This window comes from Diadema antillarum, unplaced genomic scaffold (genome assembly GCF_040938485.1).
Source record: "Diadema antillarum isolate AM-2024a unplaced genomic scaffold, OU_Dant_1.0 seq00001829_RagTag, whole genome shotgun sequence".
NCBI classification, from domain to species: domain Eukaryota; kingdom Metazoa; phylum Echinodermata; class Echinoidea; order Diadematoida; family Diadematidae; genus Diadema; species Diadema antillarum.
In genome coordinates this window covers 52,965-80,237 of record NW_027272502.1, presented here as the reverse complement: position 1 = coordinate 80,237, position 27,273 = coordinate 52,965, and the positions used below count along the sequence as shown (strand labels likewise).

General features: G+C 35.9%; 1 protein-coding gene across 7 annotated transcripts in view; it reads left to right on the top strand.

Annotated features, from left to right (window-relative positions):
* The window catches only part of LOC139712616 (uncharacterized), a 164,405-nt gene extending 137,604 nt beyond the window's left edge, over window positions 1-26,801 (top strand). For 5 of the 7 annotated variants that reach the window (XM_071624424.1, XM_071624422.1, XM_071624420.1 and 2 more), the window contains exons 4-9: window positions 10,494-12,061; window positions 12,504-12,662; window positions 22,214-22,381; window positions 23,580-23,747; window positions 24,978-25,145; window positions 26,374-26,801. In XM_071624424.1, coding sequence (XP_071480525.1) covers window positions 10,494-12,061; window positions 12,504-12,662; window positions 22,214-22,381; window positions 23,580-23,747; window positions 24,978-25,145; window positions 26,374-26,586 — 2,444 coding nt within the window. In that variant the 3' untranslated portion in view covers window positions 26,587-26,801. The remainder of the gene's footprint in view (window positions 1-10,493; window positions 12,062-12,503; window positions 12,663-22,213; window positions 22,382-23,579; window positions 23,748-24,977; window positions 25,146-26,373) is intronic. The other 2 variants (XM_071624427.1, XM_071624426.1) reach the window with 1 other exon arrangement.
* The last annotated feature ends 472 nt before the right edge of the window (window positions 26,802-27,273 follow it).

Genomic DNA, 27,273 nt, shown 5'->3' with positions numbered 1-27,273 from the left:
AAATTGAATGCAGTTATTTGGAACATGGTTGCCTATTCACGAATTTGAATGACCGACGAGATTCCGTCGCCAGCTTGACATGAATTTGAATGCTCATTGATGAAATGCGTGCTCCTCTCTTAAATTTGAATGCTCCGATAGTGAATTTGAATGTTACGACAGTGAATTTGAATGCTCCGATAGTGAATTTGAATGCTCCGACAGTGAATTTGAATGCTCGGATAGTGAATTCGAATGACCGGATTTTGAATTTGATTGCTGATTCAGTGCTGCGAGCGTGGAATGCGTGAAATCGAATGCTCGGAATAGGAACTTGAATGACAAAAGTATGAAATTGACCGGGAAAACCTATAGTAAATTGATTCACAAGTATGCATGCATGTGACACGTTTGAAGTCGATGTCTTGAACAGTATAAGATATCTTTAAGAAATATATTTTCAGATCAATGACCCATGTTCTTTGACCTTCGACTTACCCAAGCTTTATTCTGTTTATGCGCACGTGCTCATCAGTATAATTCATCAATGCAAGAACTAAGACAATGCAGAAATTAGTGAGGGAGCAAGGAGATAACGGATGGACAGACGGATGATGCGCGCAATACCATAATAATTATGTTGCAATCAATCACGCGAACATAATTTCAGGGACTTAAGTATCACAAGGCTTAGTGAAAGTATAAGCAAATTAAAGTTGCTCTCAATGAGTGAAAGCAATAAATCACACTCTGTATTTAGAAGGTTAGCGGCAGAAAATGAGCATCACAAACACCAATGTTGGGGTAGACAAATGTAGAGGTGAGGAAACTCATCACCATAGCACAATGTCTTCTATTTGGCCTATGCGATTAGAAACTTCTGAGGTATCTCATTCCCATCTGTTGTCACCCCTTCCTTCATGTTTTACCCCCACCAAACAAACAGACAAACAAACAAACAAACAAACAAACAACAGCAACAACACCAAAAGCAAATGAAAAAAGAAAAAAAACACTACCGGAACATCTCAGCTTCAATGCAAACTACAAGCAACATATTCGTTAAATGAAATAGATGTTGCTTTCTCTAATAGCAGAGACCCTCAGAACTCGCCTCTTCATATCCTGCCCTTTTTTCATCTGTTTTTCTCTCCATTCATGCTCTCCCTTTCCCATGGCTGCTCAGGCTGGTAGCAGGCTCCTCCCAAGCTTTCTGTTACCTCTCCTCCACCTGTCAATTAAAGTTTAGTCTAGAATTACTTGAATAAAATAACAGGCTGCCAGTGACAAGCAGCATTCTGCTGAAGGAGGCAAGTATTGGTACATAAAATAATGCTAAGAATTCACCACTTTATGTGCCGTACAGGATCAATAACAAGAACAGTATTATATTCTGGCTTCATGGCAATAACCTCAGAAGCTACATAACATAAATATAAGCAAAGATCAGGGGAGGAATGACTTGTAACAGGGACAATGACGATAGGTTGGGTTACCTTGGGTTAGTGTACAATTTATTCCCCCGAATCAACCTTCATAATCCGTCTGCCCTATTTCAATTCCTCATCTAGCAAACTTGTATGAATGCATATATTTTATGATCTCTTGCCATCAAACATTTTGAAGGAAATTTTTGCAATTGTTCAAAACTGCAACTTGTAAGGGCTTTATTTATAATTTAACTAAAAACTGCAATTGCCTGCATTAACTTTAATAACAAGAAAGGATATTCTTGCAGCAATGTATTAGGAGAAATAATGGTAACGTGTCACCATGAAGAATGCTTCTTATATACTATATACAATGAATATTTGAGTCATCTGCAGTAACTTCTGTAATTTGATTTGATTTGATTTTATTTGATTTGATTTGATTTGATTTTATTGGTTCCTGCATTATATCATTGTTCATGCAGAAACAAAAACATATGTTATATACATTGATTGTGCCATAAATTATACAGGGTGGCCCAAAAAGAACGGATTACCTAAGATCTTTAATTACAGCAATATTGTTGCACATGTGTCATTATTGTGCATACTATTGGAAGGCCTTTTTTTCCTATGGAATGACGCCAAGTTATTTAATTTTGGTTAATGCGTTATGATTTAAGGACTATTTTGTGAACGATTGCAATTTTCAAAATGTGATCATTTTGCTCTCTCAGAGATACCGAAATCAGAGATAATTCGGCTTACCATAGAACCAATAGCGTTCACAATGTGTGGAATGTGGACAACGGCTCTTTACTGTGAATGGAAGAGAGAGTGGGCGGGGCGGAGGGTGTGAATTTCATTGTCCGTTATCATTGTGAATGAGATGACATGTTGGGCTCAATGAAAATATGCTAAATTTAGCTGGAAAGTAGCGAGGTTAATTTAAAGGCATGATTGGTAGTGGCGTGAGTTCATGAGTGGTTTTGGAATAAAGGCCGTACTTTTAATTGTAAGTATGCATTGATAAATACAGTGAGAATCTGTATCTATGAGTGGATTAGTAAAACTTGAATCGTACCAGGCAAGTTCTACAAAATGCACACTAGGTGGTTCTGTGAACAGGGGTGCAAGTACACGGAGGCCGGAGGGCAAATTTTTTCATCACCTTTTTTTTTTAACCAGCAAACCTCACCCCCCCCCCCCCCCCCCCACCACCCCGGTGGTTCATGATCTTCATTATGCTTGATTTTCCTTATAGTTTTCGTCCATCTGAACATAATCATAAAGGTCAGAGAGCTGAGACTGAGAATTTTTAAAATCGGTCAGCCACATTGATAAATCATGTCTTCAAATTTCTTGCGACTGCTCGGAGATACCGTAATTTCGCAATAGACGTCTCAGAGTCGTAAGCGGTGACATCTCTGCAACTGCTCTGCAGTCGCGAACTATAGTTTCAAGCCAGGTGAGATACCTCTTAATTCGTTCATAAACCGACATAGCACAATTCTTAGTTCTCACTGTGCTTATCAATGTATACTTAATTAAAAGTACGTGCTTTATTCCGAAACCACTCATGAACTCACGTCAGCACTGCCAATCATGCCTTTGAATAAACCTCGCTACTTTCCAGCTAAATTTAGCATTTCATTGAGCCCAACATGTTGTCTCATTCACAATGATAACGGACAATGACAATCACACCGTCCGCCCCGCCCACTCTTTCTTCCATTCACATTAAAGAGCTGTTATCCACATTCCACACATTGTGAACGCTACTGGTTCTATGGCAAGCCGAATTATCGCTGATTTCGGTATCTCTGAGAGTGCAAAATGATCACATTTGGAAAATTGCAAGGGTTCACTAAAATGGTCCTAAAATCATAACGCATTAACTGAAATTAAAGAACTTGGTGTCATTCTATTAGAAAGAGAACGGACTTTCCAATAGTATATAAAATAATGAAATATTTGCAACAATATTGCAGTAATTAAAGATCTTTGGTGTTCCGTTCTTTTTGGGCTACCCTGTATATGTATATATGTACACACACACACACACACACACACACACACATATATATATATATATAATACTTATATATATAATTGTATATATACATATACATATATACATAAACATTAATTGCTAACAAAGTAAGTTTCTTCATCAACTTTAGAATACTATACAGCAATACAGTTTTTTCGTTGCCTTTACAATGTACAACAGAACATATCAGCAATGCAATGAACAACGCAGAAGGGCTACAGCTTAAGCATTGCTTGATTTGTATGCAGCCCTCGTGCATAATACATTACTAGTATTATAGGAAAAAAGGAGGGAGGTATGACTTGCATAGACATGGGATAGAAGAAAGGAGAGAGGAGAGGTCTGTCTGCTTTCGCTAATACACAACGTTAGATCACCTGCATCGCTAAATAGTAAGAATGGCAAAGTATTTTCTCACCGAGGTACAGGTGAACGGTTACAGGTCATGGTCGGTTACATAACACTACGCTATAAATTCAGAACGGCGATAATTCCACGAGGGAATTTCATGTACAATACATTTACAATGACATTATAAGATCACTGACATTCAGAGAGCAGCATTGTCTTTACAACTTTCTTAAAAGAATACATAGACTTTAAAGTTCGAATTTCAGAAGGAAGAGAGTTCCAAATATCGGGTCCAGTGTGTCTGATAGATTTCAGAGCCATCACCGTTTTCAGATTTTGTACATGAAATTTATCAGATTGCCTAATGGGATAAGAATGTATGTCCTTATTCAACTGAAATAATGAGGAAAAAAAGAAGATGACAACTGACCGTTATACAAACGAAACATGAAATGTGAATTTGCACAAAAAATAATAATGATAATGTAAATTACCTTTAGTGTTTTTAATTCTACGAACAGAGGATCTGAATGGTCCCGATAACCTGAATTGGTGTATCACGTATAGCTTTCTTTTGTAGAAGCAATATACATACTGTACTGTCAATGTGACTTTTTGCAGTTGCCCAAACAATGTCACAATAGGAGATGTTCTTTAGTATCAAGGAATTATAAAGCATAAATAAAATATTCTTCTATTAATTTCAATTTGAAAGAAAATACGAAGAGAGAAGGTAAGCTGTATTATAACTCCCAGCATGAATGAATCAAACTGAGAGAATAAGATAAAAATAATGGCCCGTGGTATTTCAGCTTATCACTTGACACTTGCCTTCAGCTATATATTATAGTAACTTGTCAATTGTCTTGAGGATGACATTGTGGGTGTTTCAACTACCAAAATGTAGGAATCGATCGAAAGAATCCACACACGTCTTAGGGATGCCTTGTCTACCTGATGTATACCCTGCTAGACATATTTATATATTTCTCTCATCTCTCATTCATTCATTCTTTCATTCATTCATTTTTTTTCATTGCCAACAGAACTTGTAAATACATTTTATATCACATAAAATATAAGCACATATATGTGTCAATAATTACAAAATATGAAGTATGATATTTAAGGAAAAACAAATGATAGGGTGGAAAAAACACAAAACATTTTGAAGTTTAGAGAATGCAGGAGATGGGGAGGAATGCTGAAGAAGCAATGCTTGTAGGGTGCATTCGAAATTCAATCTACAAAAATGAATAACACAAATTACGAATAACTAGAAATGTTGCTACGGCGACTGGTATGCCTCCGTCATAATGCATGGTTCTCCTAATAGGTCTATAGTACATGTGGACAATGTGTGATTACATTTTCACAAAATTGGCAAAATATTAAAATGACAAGTTTGTCACAAACGTGTTATATGCTCACCTTCCTTGACCTAGGTTTAATTGGAAGAATACATGTATTAGAGCATGTATTTGGAGATTTTAGAACTTTAACTTGACTTTGATCCATCCATAAGTTTATGCACTGAGTAATATTCAAGGTATGGAGAAAAAGTGCAATTTCTGTATTGAATAGTAAATTGTTGCCATTTTCATCTGGTCTTTGACCCTAAAATTCATATTAAGATAATCACTGTCAGGTAGAACATGCATAAATATGTAGTAAGTTTCAAGATAACTTGAACCATTTCCTAGATAGCATTATGGAGGAAACAGTTCAGCACTTTCACTTGATCTTTGACCTTTTGACCTTTGAGGCAAAAAAAGGAAGAAGAAAAGAAACTTAACAGAGAATCTCTATTGTGTTATACATGCATACACCAAGTGTAAAAAAAAAATACTCCTGCTGGCATTGCATAAATATGAGGGAAATAGTAAAATTTTGAAGTGTTGCCCTTGACCTTTGACCCCATGAACCCTAAATCTGCTAGACAATCACTGCCAGTCAGTATGTTCCATGAAGATACTTTATTTTACAGATATAAATCATGTAATACAGCTTTGAATAAATCAAAGTACATTAAATATCGGAATACTCTTACGTCCCTGTTACGTAAAGCAAAGAAAGATTATTTTTGTTCTTTGTTTGAACAGCACAAGTCAGATGCAAAATCTACCTGGCATGTAATAAACAGTGTTATTCATAAACGTGTAAATAAGGGTAGTATTGATAATATCCTTTGTGAAGGGAAGAATTTAACAGATGATGTGGAAATTGCTGAAGCATTCAACTCTTTTTTTGTTAATATTGGTCCGAATCTGGCCCGCAATATTTCATCTGTACACAGACCCTTTCATTCTTACCTTTTAAATTCCAATCCACAGTCCTTATTTTTTTCTCCCAGTACTTGAAACAGAGGTCGTAGATATTGTCAATTCTTTTAGCCCCAAGAAGAGTACAGGTCATGATGGGATTTCTAATCACCTCATGAAATGTATTGTAAACGAAATACTATCACCCTTAGTTCACATTTTGAATTTATCTTTATTGACTGGTATTGTGCCCATTAAAATGAAAATTGCTAAAGTTATCCTAATCTATAAGAAAGGCAGAGAGGATGAGTTAGGAAATTTTCGACCAATATCGCTTCTGTCATTCTTTTCTAAATTACTTGAGAAGGTGATTTATAATCGTTTAATCAAATTTGTAAACGATTGTGATATTTTAGCTGATAATCAATTCGGGTTCCGGAAAAAAACATGCAACCACCCATGCTATATTACTACTGGTTGAGAAAATTGTAAGAGCTATAGCAGGGCTCGACACTAACGGTAGCCCGGTGGCCCGGGGCCACCAAAAATGAAAGTCGGGCCACCAAATTTCAAAAAAGGGCAAATTTGGTGGCCCGCCTCGGGCCACCAAAATTTTTTGAAAAGTGTGTCAATAAATTCGTAACTTTTTGCGCCGGAAATTAGCAGTTAAATTTGTTTAAAGGATGGATGAAAAGGACTGAATGAGTGCCTGAGAGTGAGTGTTGCAAGTTTGTTGAAGTTTATTTATGAGTAGATATGTCTAACTTCTAATTCTTACTATCATAAAACTTAAATATTTGACTCATTAAAAAAAAAAGGACTTTTAATGTTTTTTATTGGTTTTTTTCGGGACACCAAATTTTTCTCTCGGGCCACCAAAAATTTGAAATTTAAGATTTTAGTGGCCCATCGGGCCACCAAACAAAAAAAGTTAGTGTCGAGCCATGGCTATAGACACAAGTCGCATACAGTCGGTCTGTTTCTGGACTACTCCAAGGCCTTTGACACAATAGATCACGAAATTCTTTTGTATAAACTAAATCATTACGGTATTCGTGGAAAGGCCTTGGAGTGGTTCAGAAGTTATCTTACCGGTCGATCTCAATTTGTTTCCGTAAATAATCATGAATCTGATATAAACTCGATTTGTTGTGGTGTTCCACAGGGCTCCCTCTTAGGTCCTCTTTTATTCATTTTATACATCAATGACTTCCGTAACTCATCCTCTCTGCTGTCTTTTCTTCTGTTCGCAGATGATACAAGTCTCTTTTATTCTCACTCAGATCCTTATGTTTTGAGCACTCGATTCTCTGAATAATGAACTTAAGTTAGTGTTTGAGTGGATTCAGGCAAATAAATTGTCGCTTAACATGAATAAGACCAATTATATGGTTTTCAGTAACACAATAAAATCTCTTCCAGGTTTAGTTTTAATGAACGGTTTACAGTTAAATCAAATAGATTCAACAAAATTTTTAGGTATTTATATTGACAGTAACCTTTCATGGAAAGTACATATTGATTATTTATGTAAATTGTTGTGCAAGAATGTTGGAATTATTCACAAACTGAAATATCTCTTCCTAAAGCCAATATTGCATTCTCTTTATACAACTTTATTATTACCTTACTTGAATTACGGAATATTAGCCTGGGGGAATTGCTCAAAGACTAAAATTGATTCGTTACTTTTGGTTCAGAAAAAGGCCTTGCGGATTATAAATCGAGCACAATTTTTTGATCATACTGATGAATTGTTTGTTTCTAGTAAATTGTTAAAAATTTCTGATTTGTATTTATATCATGTTGGAATTTTCATGTATAAGTTGAATACTGGTAACCTTCCTAGTATATTTTCCTCAATGTTTGTGAAAAACAGTGATAGTCATACTTACCCTACAAGACACAGTGAATCCTATCATTTTTCCCCTGTTCGTACATTTTTAGCCCTTAAGACAATTACATCTACCGCCGGCCCTTCTTTCTGGAATGAGTAAGATTCGGGTCGGTTGCACTCAAGTTCTTTAAGCTCCTTTAAGAAAAATCTCAAAGCCAATTTTCTAAAATCCTATGTGTAATTATTTTGCCGTAATCGCTTATTTTTTTTTTTTTTGCATATACTTAAATGATGCCTCGCTCGGATGACCTCACCAGTTTGATTAACTTGCTACTTTTTTAAGTATTTATACCATAAGTTAATCATAAAACATTATATACTATACTTTTTACATCCCGTAAACATTGTAATATTCTCGATATTTTGAATTTTGCAGGTTACGTCACTTCTGACTTTGATATACTGTACTAAAACCCTATGTTATATTTTTGGAACCCACATCCTACAAGCTTTGCTTTTTAGTGGGTTCCTCATATTACACGTTAATTATATGTCCTTATACATTTGTGCATTATTGGTTCAAACTGACCATTGTGTGAAAAACATTTCTGCTTCAAATCAAATGGAATATAAAACTTGTACGAAATGTGGAATATGGAACGTGAATAAAAGATACCTTGAACAATTTCCAAGGTACAGAGAAAAAGGTGAAATTTTAATATTTTTACTTGACCTTTTGACCTTTGACCTTTGACCTCATGACCCCAAACTTTCACCAGAGAATCTTAATTAGGTATTACATGTATACACTAAGTTTCAAGAAAATATCTTCAGGCAATGCATAGATATGGAGGAAATAGTGAAATCGTATGTATTTGACCTTGACCTTTTGACCTTTTACCTTGAGCATGTGCACCCAAAAGTTGACAGGCACAACTTCACCCCCTAATACACATACATGTCAAGTTTCATTAGGATACTTCTAAAAAAAAATTGTAGTTACGCTTGCCACAAAATTCATTACGGACGGACGGAAGGACGGACGGACGGAAGGACAGACGGACGGACGGACGGACAACCCGAAAACATAATGCCTGCGGCACCACTTCGTGGCGGAGGCATAAAAACCTAACTATCCCTACACAGACACCCAGACAAATCCAAACACTACGTCGCTGTCATGCAGAAAACAGAACGGGAAAGAAAAGACAGAGAGATGAAGAAGAAGAAAAAGAAGAACAAGAAATAATATGGTTGGAGAATAGGAGAAAGAAAGAATTATGTCCATTGAGAAGACAAGAAGTGAAGAGTGAACGGAACCGCTAAGCTATACGCAAAATATGAAGGGAACAATGAGAGTGAATATTCCAGTAATTCTGAAATCATTGAAAAGTCAACAAAATTTGACCTTTTCAATTTAAATGTGAAAAATATATATGTTTAATGATAACGTTCAAAAGAATTTTGTTTTTAGAATTATCTTTAAAAAAAAAATCTTTAACTTAACTTTAAAACAATTCAAACTTGTGGCGGTTTATAAATTATTACTAAGGCCATTCCAAAATTTTGGTCCAAGGAAAGTAAATGTGGATTGAATGAATATCGTTCTGGTTAAAGGTAAATGAAATTCATTAGATGAAGAGTCGGATATCTGTGAAAGGAGTTGTTTCTCACAAACGTCCCAGTAAAAGTGGGAGGTAACAAATTATTACTAAATTTATACATGAAATGGCCAAGATGATACTCATATTAAAATATTAGAATATCATTTCCCAAAGATACAAAATTGCATTCTTGCTAGTACACTGTATTCATTGGCACTCATTTGGGAGTTACAGACTTGAAATTACATCAAAGTAGAAAAGTAATAGTATGAATTAGCTGGCAGACTTTTCAATCAGATTAAAGATTAAATGTGTAGCCAAACTATCAGATACTGACTCTTTGAATTCTAGTTCGCGGCAGCATAATATTGTGCGATGGTGTGTACATTGTAATTATGTATTCGTTTGTTTGATTTCTTTTTTTTTTCTTCATGAAAAGGGAATTAGCGTAATGTTGCTCCATTCGATTCGACCACAGCTCTGGAGATCAACTTATCCGGAACTGGCCAAAATGTTTGATTCCAGTCATCTTTTCTTTTCTTTTCTTTTTTTTTTTGCATGTGTGGTTATAATTAAAATATGGTGAAACAGTGAATGATTTTGAATGACTTTATTAGACATTAAGATTACAGTCTTCTTGTGTCCATGCTGTACTATGTCAGTAAGAAGATGTTTGGAGGATTTCAAGGCTTTTTTATCAACCAAAGGAGGGTAATGGTACAACAAATGCCAAACGGATGTTAGAAATGGCAGCAATATTTTGTAGCCCGTTATCCTCCCCCCCCCCATTCCCTGCGCCGCAGGAGGGGGGTCTGTGATTAACAATGTGACATCCGTGAAGTCTAATCATTTTAGCGTTGTATTGGCCTAATAATGAGATGACTAAATCCCTGATTTGGTATACATAGAAGAATCCTTGTTGCATTGTCCATTCCAGATTTAGTTGGAATTGATGATCTCAAATTTGCTTTCTTTCAGATTCATCAGGCTCACCAAGTTCAGTTCCAGCAAGTAAAGTTCAACAAATCAAGAAGGAGTTACAGGAACATTATGTCAGCATGTACAGCAGTGTGTGCACTTCCCCTCTTTATCCGGAATCATCAGTGAAGCTGCAGGATATCTACACAAATTTAGTGATGCTCTCTAATGATAAGAGGGATGAAAAAAAGGAAATCAGTTATGATAATTTCATTAAACACTTGGAGCAGATTGGCTCTAAAAAAGGTATGCGCAAACGTATTGCAGTTTGTGGAGAAGCGGGTGTTGGCAAGACAACTTTCCTTGCTAAACTTGCACTTGACTGGGCTTTGGGAAGATGTCTGCAGACCATTGATCTCCTTTTCCTAATTCATCTTAGGGAAATCGAGGAGAGTGCATGCTTTAGTCATACCATCATGAACAATTTGTCTGACGACCTGGACTGTGATTGGGTTGAATTAGACGAATACATTCGAACGAACCAGCAGAAAGTACTGATTCTCTATGACGGTCTTGATGAGTACGGTCAGGATATTAGCGTAAAAGCTTCAAGAGATGCCACCCCTGCAGTGATCAAGTGCGAGAAGTTCAAAAATTCCAGAGTTATTGTTACAACTAGACCGTGGAAAGCTGATCGAATAAGAGCCGATGAGAAATTGAAGAAGCAGTACGCATTTGTTAAGATTGAGGGCTTCCAGCCAAGTGATATTTCCTGCTACATTTCGAAATTCTTCCAAAACGACGAAGAGGCCAGAGAGAGTCTCATTAGATTGATGACAGAGAAGGACAGCCTTGTAGCAGAGAATATGGCACCCTACCCCATTTACTGCAGCATGCTTTGTTTCATTTGGCAGAACGAAGGAAGCCGCAGTGTGATTCAGGAACTAAAGACATTTTCCAAACTCTTCGACCAATTGATCCTCCTTCTTAAAGAGCACTATGCTAGTAAGGTGACTGACCAAGAAGACCAACAAAAGAAATTAAAGGAAGGTGGCGACTGTTTACAGAATTTTGGCAAAGATGCTTTGTATAGTCTCCTTCGTAACGAACTTGTATTCAGAGGAAAAGACCTCACTGCAGGTGAAAATGATTTACAGACGGCATGTGATATTGGGGTCCTCACAAGAGAGAAGCGTTTTGTTTCAAAGTGCGAAAACAACAAGAGGAAAACAGAACTTGTAGTTGAATACCGAATACCCCACAAGTTATTTCATGAGTATCTAGCGGGAATACATCTGGCATGGCTGTATGAGAACAACCTGGAGGAGTTCAACAAGCTGACAAAGCAGCTGATTGATGACTACCAGTTGTATCGATACCTCCTCTACTTCACTGCAGCACAAGGACTAGATGTTGGAACGGCTGTCCTAGGTTTCTTATGTGAGATGTTGAATGTTGAGGATAAGGACGAACTGTTGTTTGTCATTAATGTCGCCTTTGAATGCAATTATCTGGATGCCGCCAAGCCTCTGATTCTTCATCTTAACACACTTTCATTATTGCTGATTAGAGGATCTGAACATACAACTTCTGGATGGATGTATGTACTTCAGGCCTGTAGTTACTCTGTAAGCATTGTTCACCTTTCCTTCACATCACTACGTTTCTATATTACTGTTATGCCGCATACACAGCAGCAGGGTACATCATTATAGCTTTATTTTCACGAGAGTTATGATTATACGGGAATTCTTATAATTCTCATGACCTGTTTTAATTCTGCAGTCAAAGTTCATTTGTTGTATTTTGTGTGCCTCACACACACATACACACACGCACAATGAGAGGCCGGATCAAAAAGAAAACGAGGATGTCAATCGCATACCCAACTTGTGACATTCAACTGATCATGCATTCAGAATTGATATCTCTGCAAGTTGTTAGCACAATTTTCACTGAAAAATACCAAATATTCCTCTTTCCATCATTTCTGTTCAGATTATTGCACATTTCAAGTGTAACACAAACGCAGAACTGAATGTCTTAATGTTCTACTTCTTCAATCATTAGGCATCGGAGCGTTCAGAGGACGATAGTCCTGCTTCTGCTGCTCGACTTGCTGGTCGAGGCATTTGCTCACTATCCAATCTCAGATTTATGGGACTGGACGACGTCCAGCTGCATGACGCGTTCTACACAGGAATGGCTTCTATGGCCTCACAATCAAAGGTTAGAATCTTCTGTTCAAAGAGTATTACTATTTTCTTTACTTTTCTTTGTCGATTTTGGCATCAGCTGTGATTGCTGTAAGAAGGTTCGAATGAATCTATTAAAGTGCTTGTATGATACATTATTATGTGTTTTTTCTCTAATTTTAACAGCGTAGAAATAATTTGTAAGAATTGAGTTAACTTCCACTCAGGAGATGATGATATACAGTTATAAGATCAAAGATGATTGATGCATAAGTATACGTTAGAAGAATCATGTGCTGTGGAAACAGTGGAACCTTATGAACGCCTTATTAAATGAAAGAAAAAACATAATGTTTTAGAATCGTGCTTTCGAACCTTAGAGGATCGTTTGTTACCCTGCATCACAAAACAAACAGAAAATCGCCAGACATAAAATTAAGAGCATATTCTGAAGGAGCAGCCTTTAAGCTTTAAAATGATGTATAACTCAAATCAAATGGACTCTTCTAATCTATCTAAATATTGCACAGACACCGCACACTCAGGAAAAGTGTGAACTGAGAAAAGAGACTCTGAAGTACCGTGTCTTTTCAAGCGCTTATCTTCACCAAGCCGTGCTGGCTGTGCCATGAATGGGAGAAAAAACAGGATGAAAACCACCAGAGTAACAGCAACGAATGAAATATTAGATTAAACTGAAATTAAGCTTGCCTTATCAACACACTCCGTCCTTAATTAATGTCAACTTTCCAAGTAGCAGCATCATCCTTTCAAAAGTTACAGGAGTTGAAAGTGAAGAGTGTGTACAAGGATTTTAAGAAATGAAAAGAATAATCTAAAGCCATATTTAATCACACTTTTTGCAAACAAAAGAAAATTAGATAATATGCCAAAAACACACTTTTCTGCCCGTTTATGATCCCAAATTTTATCATAATGTAGAAGAAGACTTGCTCTTTCAGAAATATGAAAAAGTCAAGATGTTTTCAGTCCTCACACAAAATCAGTGTGTGTGACTTTTTGTTTGTTTTGTGATGCAAGGTCATTTTGCTCACAATCGGTAAAGCTTGTTTTGTCATGAAAAGAGGGGATATGTATTTACTCGTTGTTCCATGGTCTTAGACCATCTCAGGATTTGCCTCCTTGGTATTCCATGTGGTATGTAGTTTGCGTTCAAAAGAACTACAGTCACAAGGTTATGTTGTTTTACCCCAGTTCCCTTCTCTCCCCCCCCCCCCCCCGACTTAATAATTCATTCCTTTAAACTATATTCATACAATTCGTCTGTGTTTATGCAAGAAAAAAAAAAGATACTGAAAATTAAAATCATTCATATACTGACAAGACTGACGTGTACAACAACAGACAATAAAAAAAACTCATCATAATTATATATCAAAGATGTGACTTTTTTTTTACAGTACACTTGAGATCAAATTTTTAGGTGTTCTGCATAATCATAGAAAATATTAGGCCTATGTTGAGAGAGATAGGAAAAGAAGAGTTACAGAATATTCTATGTTATTATATCACAAAACCGTAAAACCAGATGATTTGGGCATGTGTAACCCTATTATCTTGTGAGCCCCATGAACGTTGTGAAATAATGCTATCTAATCCGTTTGAAAAGAAAAAAAAAATGTTGCTGAATTTAGAGGGCATAAAAGCGGTATTGAATTTGACTGTCTATGAATCTATTCGTGCTATATCCGGTCTGTAATCGTCGGCTATCCATCTTTTTCAGCAGAAAAACCTAAGTAGACAGGTTAAAGTTCATTTGTAGCACAATATACAGATCATACCAACCCCGGAGAGAAAAAAAGCACTAAAAGTGTACAGGTCTTTGCCATATCTTCAATTCAGTTATCTGAGAATGTTCTTTTCGGAAAAAAACAATACATTTATTTATTCTTCTCCCTACGCCTTATTTTTTTTGCCGATTTTTTTTTCTTTTTACTTGAGCTCATTTTTATTGAAGGAAATGTCCAACGCATGTCAATGCTAACTGCCAAAAAACAACAACAACAACAAAAGAGGACGAGGCAGTGTGTAAAAGTAAAGGATGAAAATGTTGCAAAAAATCTGCAAAAATATAAAATGGTAGTTTTTAATGTTTTCACAACGGTGGTATCAGTGACAACTGAATAATGAAAATGAGATACAAAATGATCTTTTTTTTCATACCTCTGCCATGAAGTGTGTAGCCCTCATTCATGGGGAGCCTTGTATAATACAAACACGAAGATTTGTACAACGGGAGGGAAATGAACTAACGCCTCCCCGGGAAATGTACAAATTTTGGAAATGGCATCGACGGAAATTGTAAAAACATTGAGTTTTGACGGGAAATGTAGAAACTTTGCCGGGAAATTTACGAATCATTTATTTCAACGGTATTATGACGTATCGATGGTTTATTAAGTTAAATCAATGTGCATCAAAACTGCGCATGAATCTTTATACTTATACCGTTTTCATATAACTTGGCAGATCGCATAGTTAGGGCGATTACGGTGGTTGTAATGGTCATATCATTATTGTATTCCTTGGTCATATCATTAATGTATATATTGATGCAAAAGCTCCAATCAATAGAACACACTTAGTTAGTGAGGGAATTGGAGAAGTGGATTTATGAGGTCATATAATTTATTTTTGTAAGGGTCATATCATTAGTGTATTCCTTATATCGGTAATTTCCCCATCTCTCTGCCAAAAAAGAAAACCTCCCTATCTATATTCGTAATTAAAGTATTGACAAGTTCAAATCACTGTTGAAAACTTATCTGTTTACTCTCAATCCTAATTTTGTTGTTTTTGTTGTTGCTATTGTTATATCATATGCACATGATGCTGTTTCTTACCTCATTTTTTTCCCGGATTAATGCGCTTATAAACGTCAGTATTACGCGCTATATAAGGAATCAACTTTAGTTTCATCAATAATAAATGCTACATTCATAAAGCGCTTTAAAAACACATGCTTCTATATGCGCTGTACAATTCAGAAATACAAACAAACAAATGAATAACAAGTATAACAGTAAGGGATTACAAATATGTATCTTAATGATGGAAAACGAAAAAAGCGGGTTTTCTTTCCATCCCTTCATCATCTCATTCGCATTGAGTGATTGTGTCCCATATCAACCTGTCATATACGTATTAAGCTGAAAACGATAAACATGAAATACTTTGCTAAGGCTATGTAACATGGAAAGAAACAGACTATTCTTTGAAGTCCAACCCGGCGAAAATATCGTTTAGTATCTCAATCACGTGTTTTTTTTAATTCCTTATATTTTGTTTCAGCAAAGCTTCAATCAATTACACACCTTTGCGGACCTAACATCTCCCCTGCTGTATCAGAGTCCTACCCCAAGAGTATCTGCACCATGCCAAACCTTCAGACGTTACACCTATACAAAGTCAAAATGGCAGATGGTTTTTTTTTTTCTTGCCCTTGTTACATCAGAGGAGGAGCGAAGGTATCTTCTTTGCCTCATTTAGTTTCTAATGCATGGGAAACCTTCCTGCAATTAAAAACAAACAAACAAACAAACAAACACGTGATTGAGATGCTAAACGATGTTTCACCGTGTTGGACTAAAAACAATAGTTTGTTTCTTTTCATGTTGCATACTTTTAGCATAGTATTTTATGTTTATACTTTTTACCTTTCTACATTTATGACAGGTTGATATAGAACACGATCACGTAATGCAAATGAGATGATGAAGGGATGGAAAGAAAACCCGTTTTTTCCGTTTTCCATCATGAAGATAAATATTCATAACCCTTTTTGTTAATAATTGTATGTATTAGATTGATTGTTATACTTGTTATTCATTTGTTTGTTTATATTTTGTATCTCCATTGTACAGCGCACATAAAACATGCGTTAGCTTTATGAATGTAGCATTTATTATTGATGACACTAAAGTTGATTCCTTAGCGCGTAATACTGATGTTTTTAAGTGCATTAATCCGGAAAAAAAATGAGGACAGATACAGCATTATGTGCATTAAAAGCAACAACAACAACAACAATAACAAAATTAGAATTGAGTAAACAGATAAGTTTTCAACAATGGTTTGAACTTGGTCAACACTTCCATTACGAATATAGATAGGGAGTTTATTGCAAAGAGATGGGAAAATACTGTAGTAACCGAAAAAGCCCTATCACCGTACATGTAGCCGCTGCGGGTATAGGTGCGGGGATCACATGATAACTGGAGAGTGAAGGAAGAACGGAGAGAACGGGTTGAAGTGGATGAGCAAAAGGAAATCAAATCTTTAAAAAAATATGAGCAAGATTATTATATATATATTTATTAATGGTCATATCAATAATGTATTCCTTATATTATGTTGCTGCAAAGCTTCAATCAATACACCACGAGGGAGGACCTGACATCTCCCCCTGCTGCATCAGAGGCTTACGCCAAGAGTATCTGCACCATGCCAAACCTTCAGTGACCCTGCACCTCAAAACAAACAAAAAGTCGCCAGACATGAACTTTTAGTTAAGACCATATTCTAAAAGAGCAGACTTTAAGCTTTAAAATGATGTATAACTCAAATCTAATAGACTCTCCTAACCTATCTAAATATTGGAAAGAAAGCACAAACTCAGGAAAAGTGTGTACTGAAAAAAGGGGCTCTAACGTACAGTGCCTATTCAAGCGCTTAATCTTTACCAAACCGTGCTGTCTGTGCGATGAATGGGACAAAAAACAGGAAGTAAACCACCATAGTAACAACAATGAAGGGATTGTTCGATTGAGCTGAAATTAAGCATGCCTCATTAACACATTGTCCATAAGTAATGCCAACTTTCAAAGCAGTAGCACTATCCTTTCAAAAGTTATTAAGGTTGAAAGTGAAGAGTGTGGACAAGGTTTTTCAGAAATGAAAAAAGGATTCTAAAGACACACCTAATCACACTATTCTACCAAAAATGTTCAAGATAAACTGTTGAAAAAACACACTTTCCTGCCCGTTTTATGATAACAAATGTTATCATAATGTAAAAGAAGACCCGCTCTTTCAGAAAATATGAAAAAGTCAAGTTCGGCTAGGTTGACCCATTTCACTTATTTTTAGTCCTCACGCAAAATCAGTGTGTGCGACTTTATGTTCGTTTCGAGGTACACGGTCACAAATAATTAATATTTTCCCTGAAAATTCACCCCCTGATCTCCCTCCGAGCAATACATATGTTGTAAGGATGTCAAATTTCTTATAATTTGCATTGACAATACCTTTTAAAATTTTTGAAAGAGTTAGGAAGGCTAGGTACTCTCTGCCGATTAGTTATCAGTCCTGGAACATGACCCTAGTAGTAGAACGAACGTCCGTGACAATTCCAGCGAACGTCCGTGACGTATGCAATCCCTCCGATAGGGATAACTTGTCCCGAAAGTGTCCTATATTCTTTAAAACCTTTGGCTCCAATAGCGACAAATAAAGTTTTACAAAGTAAACAAAAAGTTTAGAGCAGTAGATTCAGAATTTTTAAGGCGTTGTGTGATCATGAGGAACAAATAGTTGACAATTTACTCACAATTTTACGCTTGTTTTCCCTCTAATTATACAAAAACAGCTAAACACTGAAAACAAAGTTATAGGAAAATGGAATTTTGCGTAATCTGTAATTTCTGTCCATTTAAATTTCTTTCTAATGAGGTTCTGGAGACAATTTGAACTGTTACAGGTTCTGAAAGTTTCGCTCACGGACGTTCTGTCCGAGAAAGGAAATTTCTGATAATTACAAATACATCACTGCACATAAAGTTAATGTTAGTTGAAAATATTACCAAATCACGGAGCCGCTCTTACCCAAAAGTGAATAACGTTCATCACTAAATTTACCTGTAATAACAAACGGAAAACGTTTTGGTCACGGATGTTCGTTGGTAGAATAAGTCAGTGGATTACATAGTAGGAGAAAGAGGATCAGTGCCACTTTTTAGTGACAGGTGCTCCAAGTGTTTATCTTTTGAGTATGGTATCTGCCGTCTCAAACAGAACACATCTAGTTTTGGTCTCCATAACGGACGTTCGCTGTAATTGTCATGATATTAAATGCCTTAATTCATTCTTATTTTTCTCTTCATGACGATTTTTCTCTCATTCCCTCAATAGCCTGAACATGCTGCGACCAAACAGAAAACAAAAACAAAACAAAACAAACGAAAACAAATCTGAAAAGTGCTACGCAATCACATTCAGGATAATGACGGAAGAAGTCTGTAATGGGCATGTGTTGAATAAGAAACGGAAACGTTTCAAAAGGACGTGGAAACAGTTGAATGAAAATGACTGAGAAACAGAGAAGGGATCGAGCTCCAACACACAGAGAAGAGAATTGCCAGTGCACTCCCGTTATACCAAATTCCTCTGGAGAAGTTTTTGTTTGTTTGTTTATGTTTTTTATTCATCGAAATGCCGTCACAAGTGAACAAAAATAATGCAGTATACAATATACTCCGCTTATCATCACATGGTGTTATTTTATACTCATCACTGAAAAGCAATGTTCATTTGTAATTCTTTCCAAGATTTTTTTTTTCATTTTACATTCAAAAGACAGAGAGATAGTCAATTTGTTTGTGCTTTTGTGCTTACTTTGAAAACACGTGTTAAAAAAGTAATGATTAAGAATAGGTTTAAGGTTGCACTTTGATACGCTCGCTCTTCCAGAGATTCATTACTCCGATGTCCAAAGGTTTGTTATTCCGAAAATGAAAAAAAAAATGTTTGTAGGTAATTCAGGAGGTTTGTTATTAAAAATGTTCTTATTCCGAAAGTTTGTTAGTCCGAAAAATAGATAGGCCTATTAAGGATCACTATTTCTAGGTCTGTTCTTCTAAAAGTGGAATGGGCCTGATATTCGTTTAGGTGAAAGCGGTTATTATGAGATTTTGAAATTTGGAGGATTTTAGTTGTTAATTTGTTTCTCCACATTTGGATAAGCGAACATGATTTTTCATGTTCCAATTAATAAACCTTTCGATTAACCTTCGGAGATTCCTATCATTTACCGAATAAAAAAGCTTCATAATTATACGAACTCTATCAATTTTCGTATTGACAAACTGTATGAATAACGAGCCCCCGAAATGACGCGCTACAAAATGTTTGTTATAACAAACCATTTTGTATAATATCGAAGTCACAAACATCCATCCTAGTTATATGGACTTATTGTGTCTTGTTATGACGAAACTTCGCAATATGGAACCTATCATCATTTCTGACTAATATAATAACACAAATTCTCCTCGGTACAGTGTGTAACTCAAGGAGCAAACACAGAGGGATTTCTTCCTAACGTGTTCGTTTGCCCTCCCCAGCTAAACTTCGTATTTCTATTCTTTGTCATAATTCTAGCTGTGACCATGTACGTTATCAGCAAATTTTGCATTGTAGACTTTATATAACAAGTTTAGGACCTGAATCTTTACTTCATAATTACGAGATTTCCATAAATATATTCGTTCTCAAGGATGGATTACGTCACTGAGATTACACGTACGTTTGTACGTTCATTTACGAGAGATGGAAAAATTGTTTTCTTTGATTCCTTAGTATGACTAGATCAACAAGCTTATATAATTCAGAATTGGTAATATCTATTCAGGATTTTGCAGAGGAATATGTTCTCGACATGAAATTGCTGTTTGTTGTGAGTAGAATGCGTTTCCAACTCAAGAGAGCTGCATAGGTTCAATATCTTGCTTGTTCCGAACGTCCGTGAGCTACGTGCCAACCTCCGTGATGAAAACTATGCCATGTTTGTTGGGTTATAGAGACTGCCTAGATCAGATACATCTTAAAAAGGTATGTTATTATTTGGGAGTGAGGATTAAAGTATGGGATAGTGAAATAAGAGGTCAAAATATTGAGTTTCTGTAAAATGCGCTTAAAGTGGAGAAAGTGTTTAGCGGGAGAGCAATATTTCAACAGAAATGACGAATTTAGTTAAATCATCAGTTGTCTACCATTACGTACAGGTTAAGAGTACAAGTTTGATATTCTGTAAGCACGTACACATGTCCCTTAAAATATTTCGTTAGGATTTTGAACTGAATCAGATCTTTGCAAACTATGTTAAATGGTATTCAAATGTATGTGCAGTACTATTCCTCACGGACGTTCGCTGCTCTGGACATGGTAAACTTCAGCGGTGAATAAAAACTTGTTCCTCTGGGAAAATCCTAGTATAATTGGGTTCATATTAAAGCTTGAGTTATATTCTTTCAGGTAAGATGAATGATTTGGAGAATTTCCTACTTTTTAAATTTTGCCTTGTTTTGGCTCAATTGTACATCGATCAAAATTCTGACCCATATGTATCTTCTTTGCTTCATTTGGTTTTCAATGCATGTTGAAACCTTCCTGCAATAAAAAAAAATCAACACAAAAACAAACAAACAAACAAACAAACAGATGATTGAGATACTAAACGATATTTTCGCCGTGTCGGACTAAAAAGAATAGTTTGTTTCTTTCCATGTTGCATAGTTTTAGCATAGTATTTTATGTTTATACTTTTTACCTTTCTACATTTATGACAGGTTGATATAGGACACGATCACGTACTGCAAATGAGATGATGAAGGGATGGAAAGAAAACCCGTTTTTTCCGTTTTCCATCATGAAGATCAATATCCATAACAAGTTTTGTTAATCATTGTATGTATTAGATTGATTGTTATACTTGTTATTCATTTGTTTGTTTATATTTTGAATCTCCATTGTACAGCGCACATTAAACCATGCGTTATAATAAGCTTTATGGGGGCGCTGTGGCATAGTGGATAAGACTCCCGACTCCCGAACGGAGGACCGCGAGTTCGAATCCCGCCCAGTGCTTACATCCTTGGACAAGATGTTTTTACCCACAATGTCCCTCTCAACCCAGGTGTACAAATGGGTACCTGGCAACGCTAGGGTAATAATAATAGCAGGGCCCTCTGGTAGAGCAGTGGCAACACTGAAGAGGTTACCCTGGGTAAATAAGACCTTATTATTATTATTATTATTATTATTATTATTATTATTATTATTATTATTATTATTATTATTATGAATGTAGCATTTATTATTGATGACACTAAAGTTGATTCCTTAGCGCGTAATACTGATGTTTCTAAGTGCATTAATCCGGAAAAATAAATGAGGACAGATACAGCATTATGTGCACATGACATAACAGCAGCAACAACAACAACAATAACATAATTAGGATTGAGTAAACAGATAAGTTTTCAACAATGGTTTGAACTTGGTCAACACTTCCATTACGAATATAGATAGGGAGTTTATTGCAAAGAGATGGGGAAATACTGTAGTAACCGAAAATGCCCTATCACCGTACATGTAGCCGCTGCGGGTATAGGTGCGGGGATCACGTGATAACTGGAGAGTGAAGGAAGAACGGAGAGAACGGGTTGAAGTGGATTAGCAGAAGGGAATCAAATCTTAATGAAAATATGAGCAAGATTATTATATATATATATATATTTATTAATGGTCATATCAATAATGTATTCCTTATATTATGTTGCTGCAAAGCTTCAATCAATATACCACGAGAGAGGACCTGACATCTCCCCTGCTGCATCAGAGGCTTACGCCAAGAGTATCTGCACCATGCCAAACCTTCAGACGTTACATCTTTACGGTGTCAAGATAGCAGACGATTTCTTTCTTGCCCTCTGTACATCAGCAGCAGGATCGAAGGTATATCTTTCTTCTTTGCTTCATTTGGTTTTCAATGCATGGTAAACCTTCCTGTAATAAAAAAAAAACAACAACACAAAAACAAACAAACAAACAAACAGGCAGATGATTGAGATACTAAACGATTTTTTCGCCGTGTCGGACTAAAAAGATTAGTTTGTTTCTTTCCATGTTGCATAGTTTTAGCATAGTATTTTATGTTTATACTTTTTACCTTTCTACATTTATGACAGGTTGATATAGGACACGATCACGTACTGCAAATGAGATGATGAAGGGATGGAAAGAAAACCCGTTTTTTCCGTTTTCCATCATGAAGATCAATATCCATAACAAGTTTTGTTAATCATTGTATGTATTAAATTGATTGTTATACTTGTTATTCATTTGTTTGTTTATATTTTGAATCTCCATTGTACAGCGCACATTAAACCATGCGTTATAATAAGCTTTATGGGGGCGCTGTGGCATAGTGGATAAGACTCCCGACTCCCGAACGGAGGACCGCGAGTTCGAATCCCGCCCAGTGCTTACATCCTTGGACAAGATGTTTTTACCCACAATGTCCCTCTCAACCCAGGTGTACAAATGGGTACCTGGCAACGCTAGGGTAATAATAATAGCAAGGCCCTCTGGTAGAGCAGTGGCAACACTGAAGAGGTTACCCTGGGTAAATAAGACCTTATTATTATTATTATTATTATTATTATTATTATGAATGTAGCATTTATTATTGATGACACTAAAGTTGATTCCTTAGCGCGTAATACTGATGTTTCTAAGTGCATTAATCCGGAAAAATAAATGAGGACAGATACAGCATTATGTGCACATGACATAACAGCAGCAACAACAACAACAATAACATAATTAGGATTGAGTAAACAGATCAGTTTTCATCAATGGTTTGAACTTGGTCAACACTTCCATTACGAATATAGATAGGGAGTTTATTGCAAAGAGATGGGGAAATACTGTAGTAACCAAAAAAGCCCTATCACCGTACATGTAGCCGCTGCGGGTATAGGTGCGGGGATCACGTGATAACTGGAGAGTGAAGGAAGAACGGAGAGAAGGGGTTGAAGTGGATGAGCAGAAAGAAATCAAATCTTTAAGAAAATATGAGCAAGATTATTATATATATATTTTTTTAATGGTCATATCAATAATGTATTCCTTATATTATGTTGCTGCAAAGCTTCAATCAATAAAACACTGGGAAGGACCTGACATCTCCCCTGCTGCATCAGAGGCTTACGCCAAGAGTATCTGCACCATGCCAAACCTTCAGACGTTACAGCTTAACGGTGTCAAGATAGCAGACGATTTCTTTCTTGCCCTCTGTACATCAGCAGCAGGATCGAAGGTATATCTTTCTTCTTTGCTTCATTTGGTTTTCAATGCATGGTAAACCTTCCTGTAATAAAAAAAAACAACAACACAAAAACAAACAAACAAACAGGCAGATGATTGAGATACTAAACGATTTTTTCGCCGTGTCGGACTAAAAAGATTAGTTTGTTTCTTTCCATGTTGCATAGTTTTAGCATAGTATTTTATGTTTATACTTTTTACCCTTCAACATCTATGACAGGTTGATATAGGACACGATCACGTAATGCAAATGAGATGATGAAGGGATGGAAAGAAAACCCTTTTTTTCCGTTTTCCATCATGAAGACAAACATTCATAGCCCTTTTTGTTAATTATTGTATGTACTGGTGTTAGATTGATTGTTATACTTGTTATTCATTTGTTTGTTTATATTTTGTATCTCCATGGTAGAGCGCACATAAAAGCACATAAAGCACATAAAGCATGCGTTATGATAAGCTTTATGAATGTAGCATTTATTATTGATGACACTAAAGTTGATTCCTTAACGCGTAATACTGATGTTTCTAAGTGCATCAATCTGGAAAAAAAATGAGGACAGATACAGCATTACGTGCACATGACATAACAGCAGCAACAACAACAACAACAGAATTAGAATTGAGTAAACAGATAAGTTTTCAACAATGGTTTGAACTTGGTCAACACTTCCATTACGAATATAGATAGGGAGTTTATTGCAAAGAGATGGGGAAATACTGTAGTAACCGAAAAAGCCCTATCACCGTATGTAGCCGCTGCGGGTATAGGTGCGGGGATCACATGATAACGAGGGTCCCATATCGTACAAGCTTTGCTTCTTAGCTTCTTAATGGGACCCTCCACTTCCATTCTTATCCTTAGTTGACTTGTATTATACGCTTTATGTATTTAACAAAGATGTAATCGTATCTACTTCTCATTTTCATAATTTTCTTATGTACCTTTTCAAATTTTGTTCTGTATCACAAATATCCCGTGCATATGCAATTTACATAATTTCTTTATTCATTTTGATGGAGGTGAAAATAATAGTGAATCTTGAATCTTGAAATAACTGGAGAGTGAAGGAAGAACAGAGAGAACGGGTTGAAGTGGATGAGCAGAAGGAAATCAAATCTTCAAGAAAATATGAGCAAGATTATTATATATATATATATATATATATATTTATTAATGGTCATATCAATAATGTATTCCTTATATTATGTTGCTGCAAAGCTTCAATCAATAGAACACTGTTGTGGACCTGACATCTCCCCTGCTGCATCAGAGGCTTACGCCAAGAGTATCTGCACCATGCCAAACCTTCAGACGTTACAGCTTGGCGATGTCAAGATAGCAGACGATTTCTTTCTTGCCCTCTGTACATCAGCAGCAGGATCGAAGGTATATCTTTCTTCTTTGCTTCATTTGGTTTTCAATGCATGGTAAACCTACCTGCAATAAAAAAATAACAACACAAAAACAAACAAACAAACAAACAAGCAGATGATTGAGATACTCTACGATATTTTCGCCGTGTCGGACTAAAAAGAATAGTTTGTTTCTTTCCATGTTGCATAGTTTTAGCATAGTATTTAATGTTTATACTTTTTACCTTTCAACATTTATGACAGGTTGATATAGGACACGATCACGTAATGCAAATGAGATGATGAAGGGATGGAAAGAAAACCCTTTTTTTCCCGTTTTCCATCATGAAGATAAACATTCATAGCCCTTTTTGTTAATTATTGTATGTACTGGTATTAGATTGATTGTTATACTTGTTATTCATTTGTTTGTTTATATTTTGTATCTCCATGGTAGAGCGCACATAAAAGCACATAAAGCACATAAAGCATGCGTTATGATAAGCTTTATGAATGTAGCATTTATTATTGATGACACTAAAAATGATTCCTTAACGCGTAATACTGATGTTTCTAAGTGCATTAATCTGGAAAAAAAAATGAGGACAGATACAGCATTATGTGCACATGACATAACAGCAACAACAACAACAACAACAGAATTAGAATTGAGTAAACAGATAAGTTTTCAACAATGGTTTGAACTTGGTCAACACTTCCATTACGAATATAGATAGGGAGTTTATTGCAAAGAGATGGGGAAATACTGTAGTAACCGAAAAAGCCCTATCACCGTATGTAGCCGCTGCGGGTATAGGTGCGGGGATCACATGATAACGAGGGTCCCATATCGTACAAGCTTTGCTTCTTAGCTTCTTAATGGGACCCTCCACTTCCATTCTTATCCTTAGTTGACTTGTATTATACGCTTTATGTATTTAACAAAGATGTAATCGTATCTACTTCTCATTTTCATAATTTTCTTATGTACCTTTTCAAATTTTGTTCTGTATCACAAATATCCCGTGCATATGCAATTTACATAATTTCTTTATTCATTTTGATGGAGGTGAAAATAATAGTGAATCTTGAATCTTGAAATAACTGGAGAGTGAAGGAAGAACAGAGAGAACGGGTTGAAGTGGATGAGCAGAAGGAAATCAAATCTTCAAGAAAATATGAGCAAGATTATTATATATATATATATATATTTATTAATGGTCATATCAATAATGTATTCCTTATATTATGTTGCTGCAAAGCTTCAATCAATAGAACACTCTTGTGGACCTGACATCTCCCCTGCTGCATCAGAGGCTTACGCCAAGAGTATCTGCACCATGCCAAACCTTCAGACGTTAGAGCTTGACGATGTCAAGATAGCAGACGATTTCTTTCTTGCCCTCTGTACATCAGCAGCAGGATCGAAGGTATATCTTTCTTCTTTGCTTCATTTGGTTTTCAATGCATGGTAAACCTACCTGCAATAAAAAAATAACAACACAAAAACAAACAAACAAACAAACAAGCAGATGATTGAGATACTCTACGATATTTTCGCCGTGTCGGACTAAAAAGAATAGTTTGTTTCTTTCCATGTTGCATAGTTTTAGCATAGTATTTAATGTTTATACTTTTTACCTTTCAACATTTATGACAGGTTGATATAGGACACGATCACGTAATGCAAATGAGATGATGAAGGGATGGAAAGAAAACCCTTTTTTTCCCGTTTTCCATCATGAAGATAAACATTCATAGCCCTTTTTGTTAATTATTGTATGTACTGGTATTAGATTGATTGTTATACTTGTTATTCATTTGTTTGTTTATATTTTGTATCTCCATGGTAGAGCGCACATAAAAGCACATAAAGCACATAAAGCATGCGTTATGATAAGCTTTATGAATGTAGCATTTATTATTGATGACACTAAAAATGATTCCTTAACGCGTAATACTGATGTTTCTAAGTGCATTAATCTGGAAAAAAAAATGAGGACAGATACAGCATTATGTGCACATGACATAACAGCAACAACAACAACAACAACAGAATTAGAATTGAGTAAACAGATAAGTTTTCAACAATGGTTTGAACTTGGTCAACACTTCCATTACGAATATAGATAGGGAGTTTATTGCAAAGAGATGGGGAAATA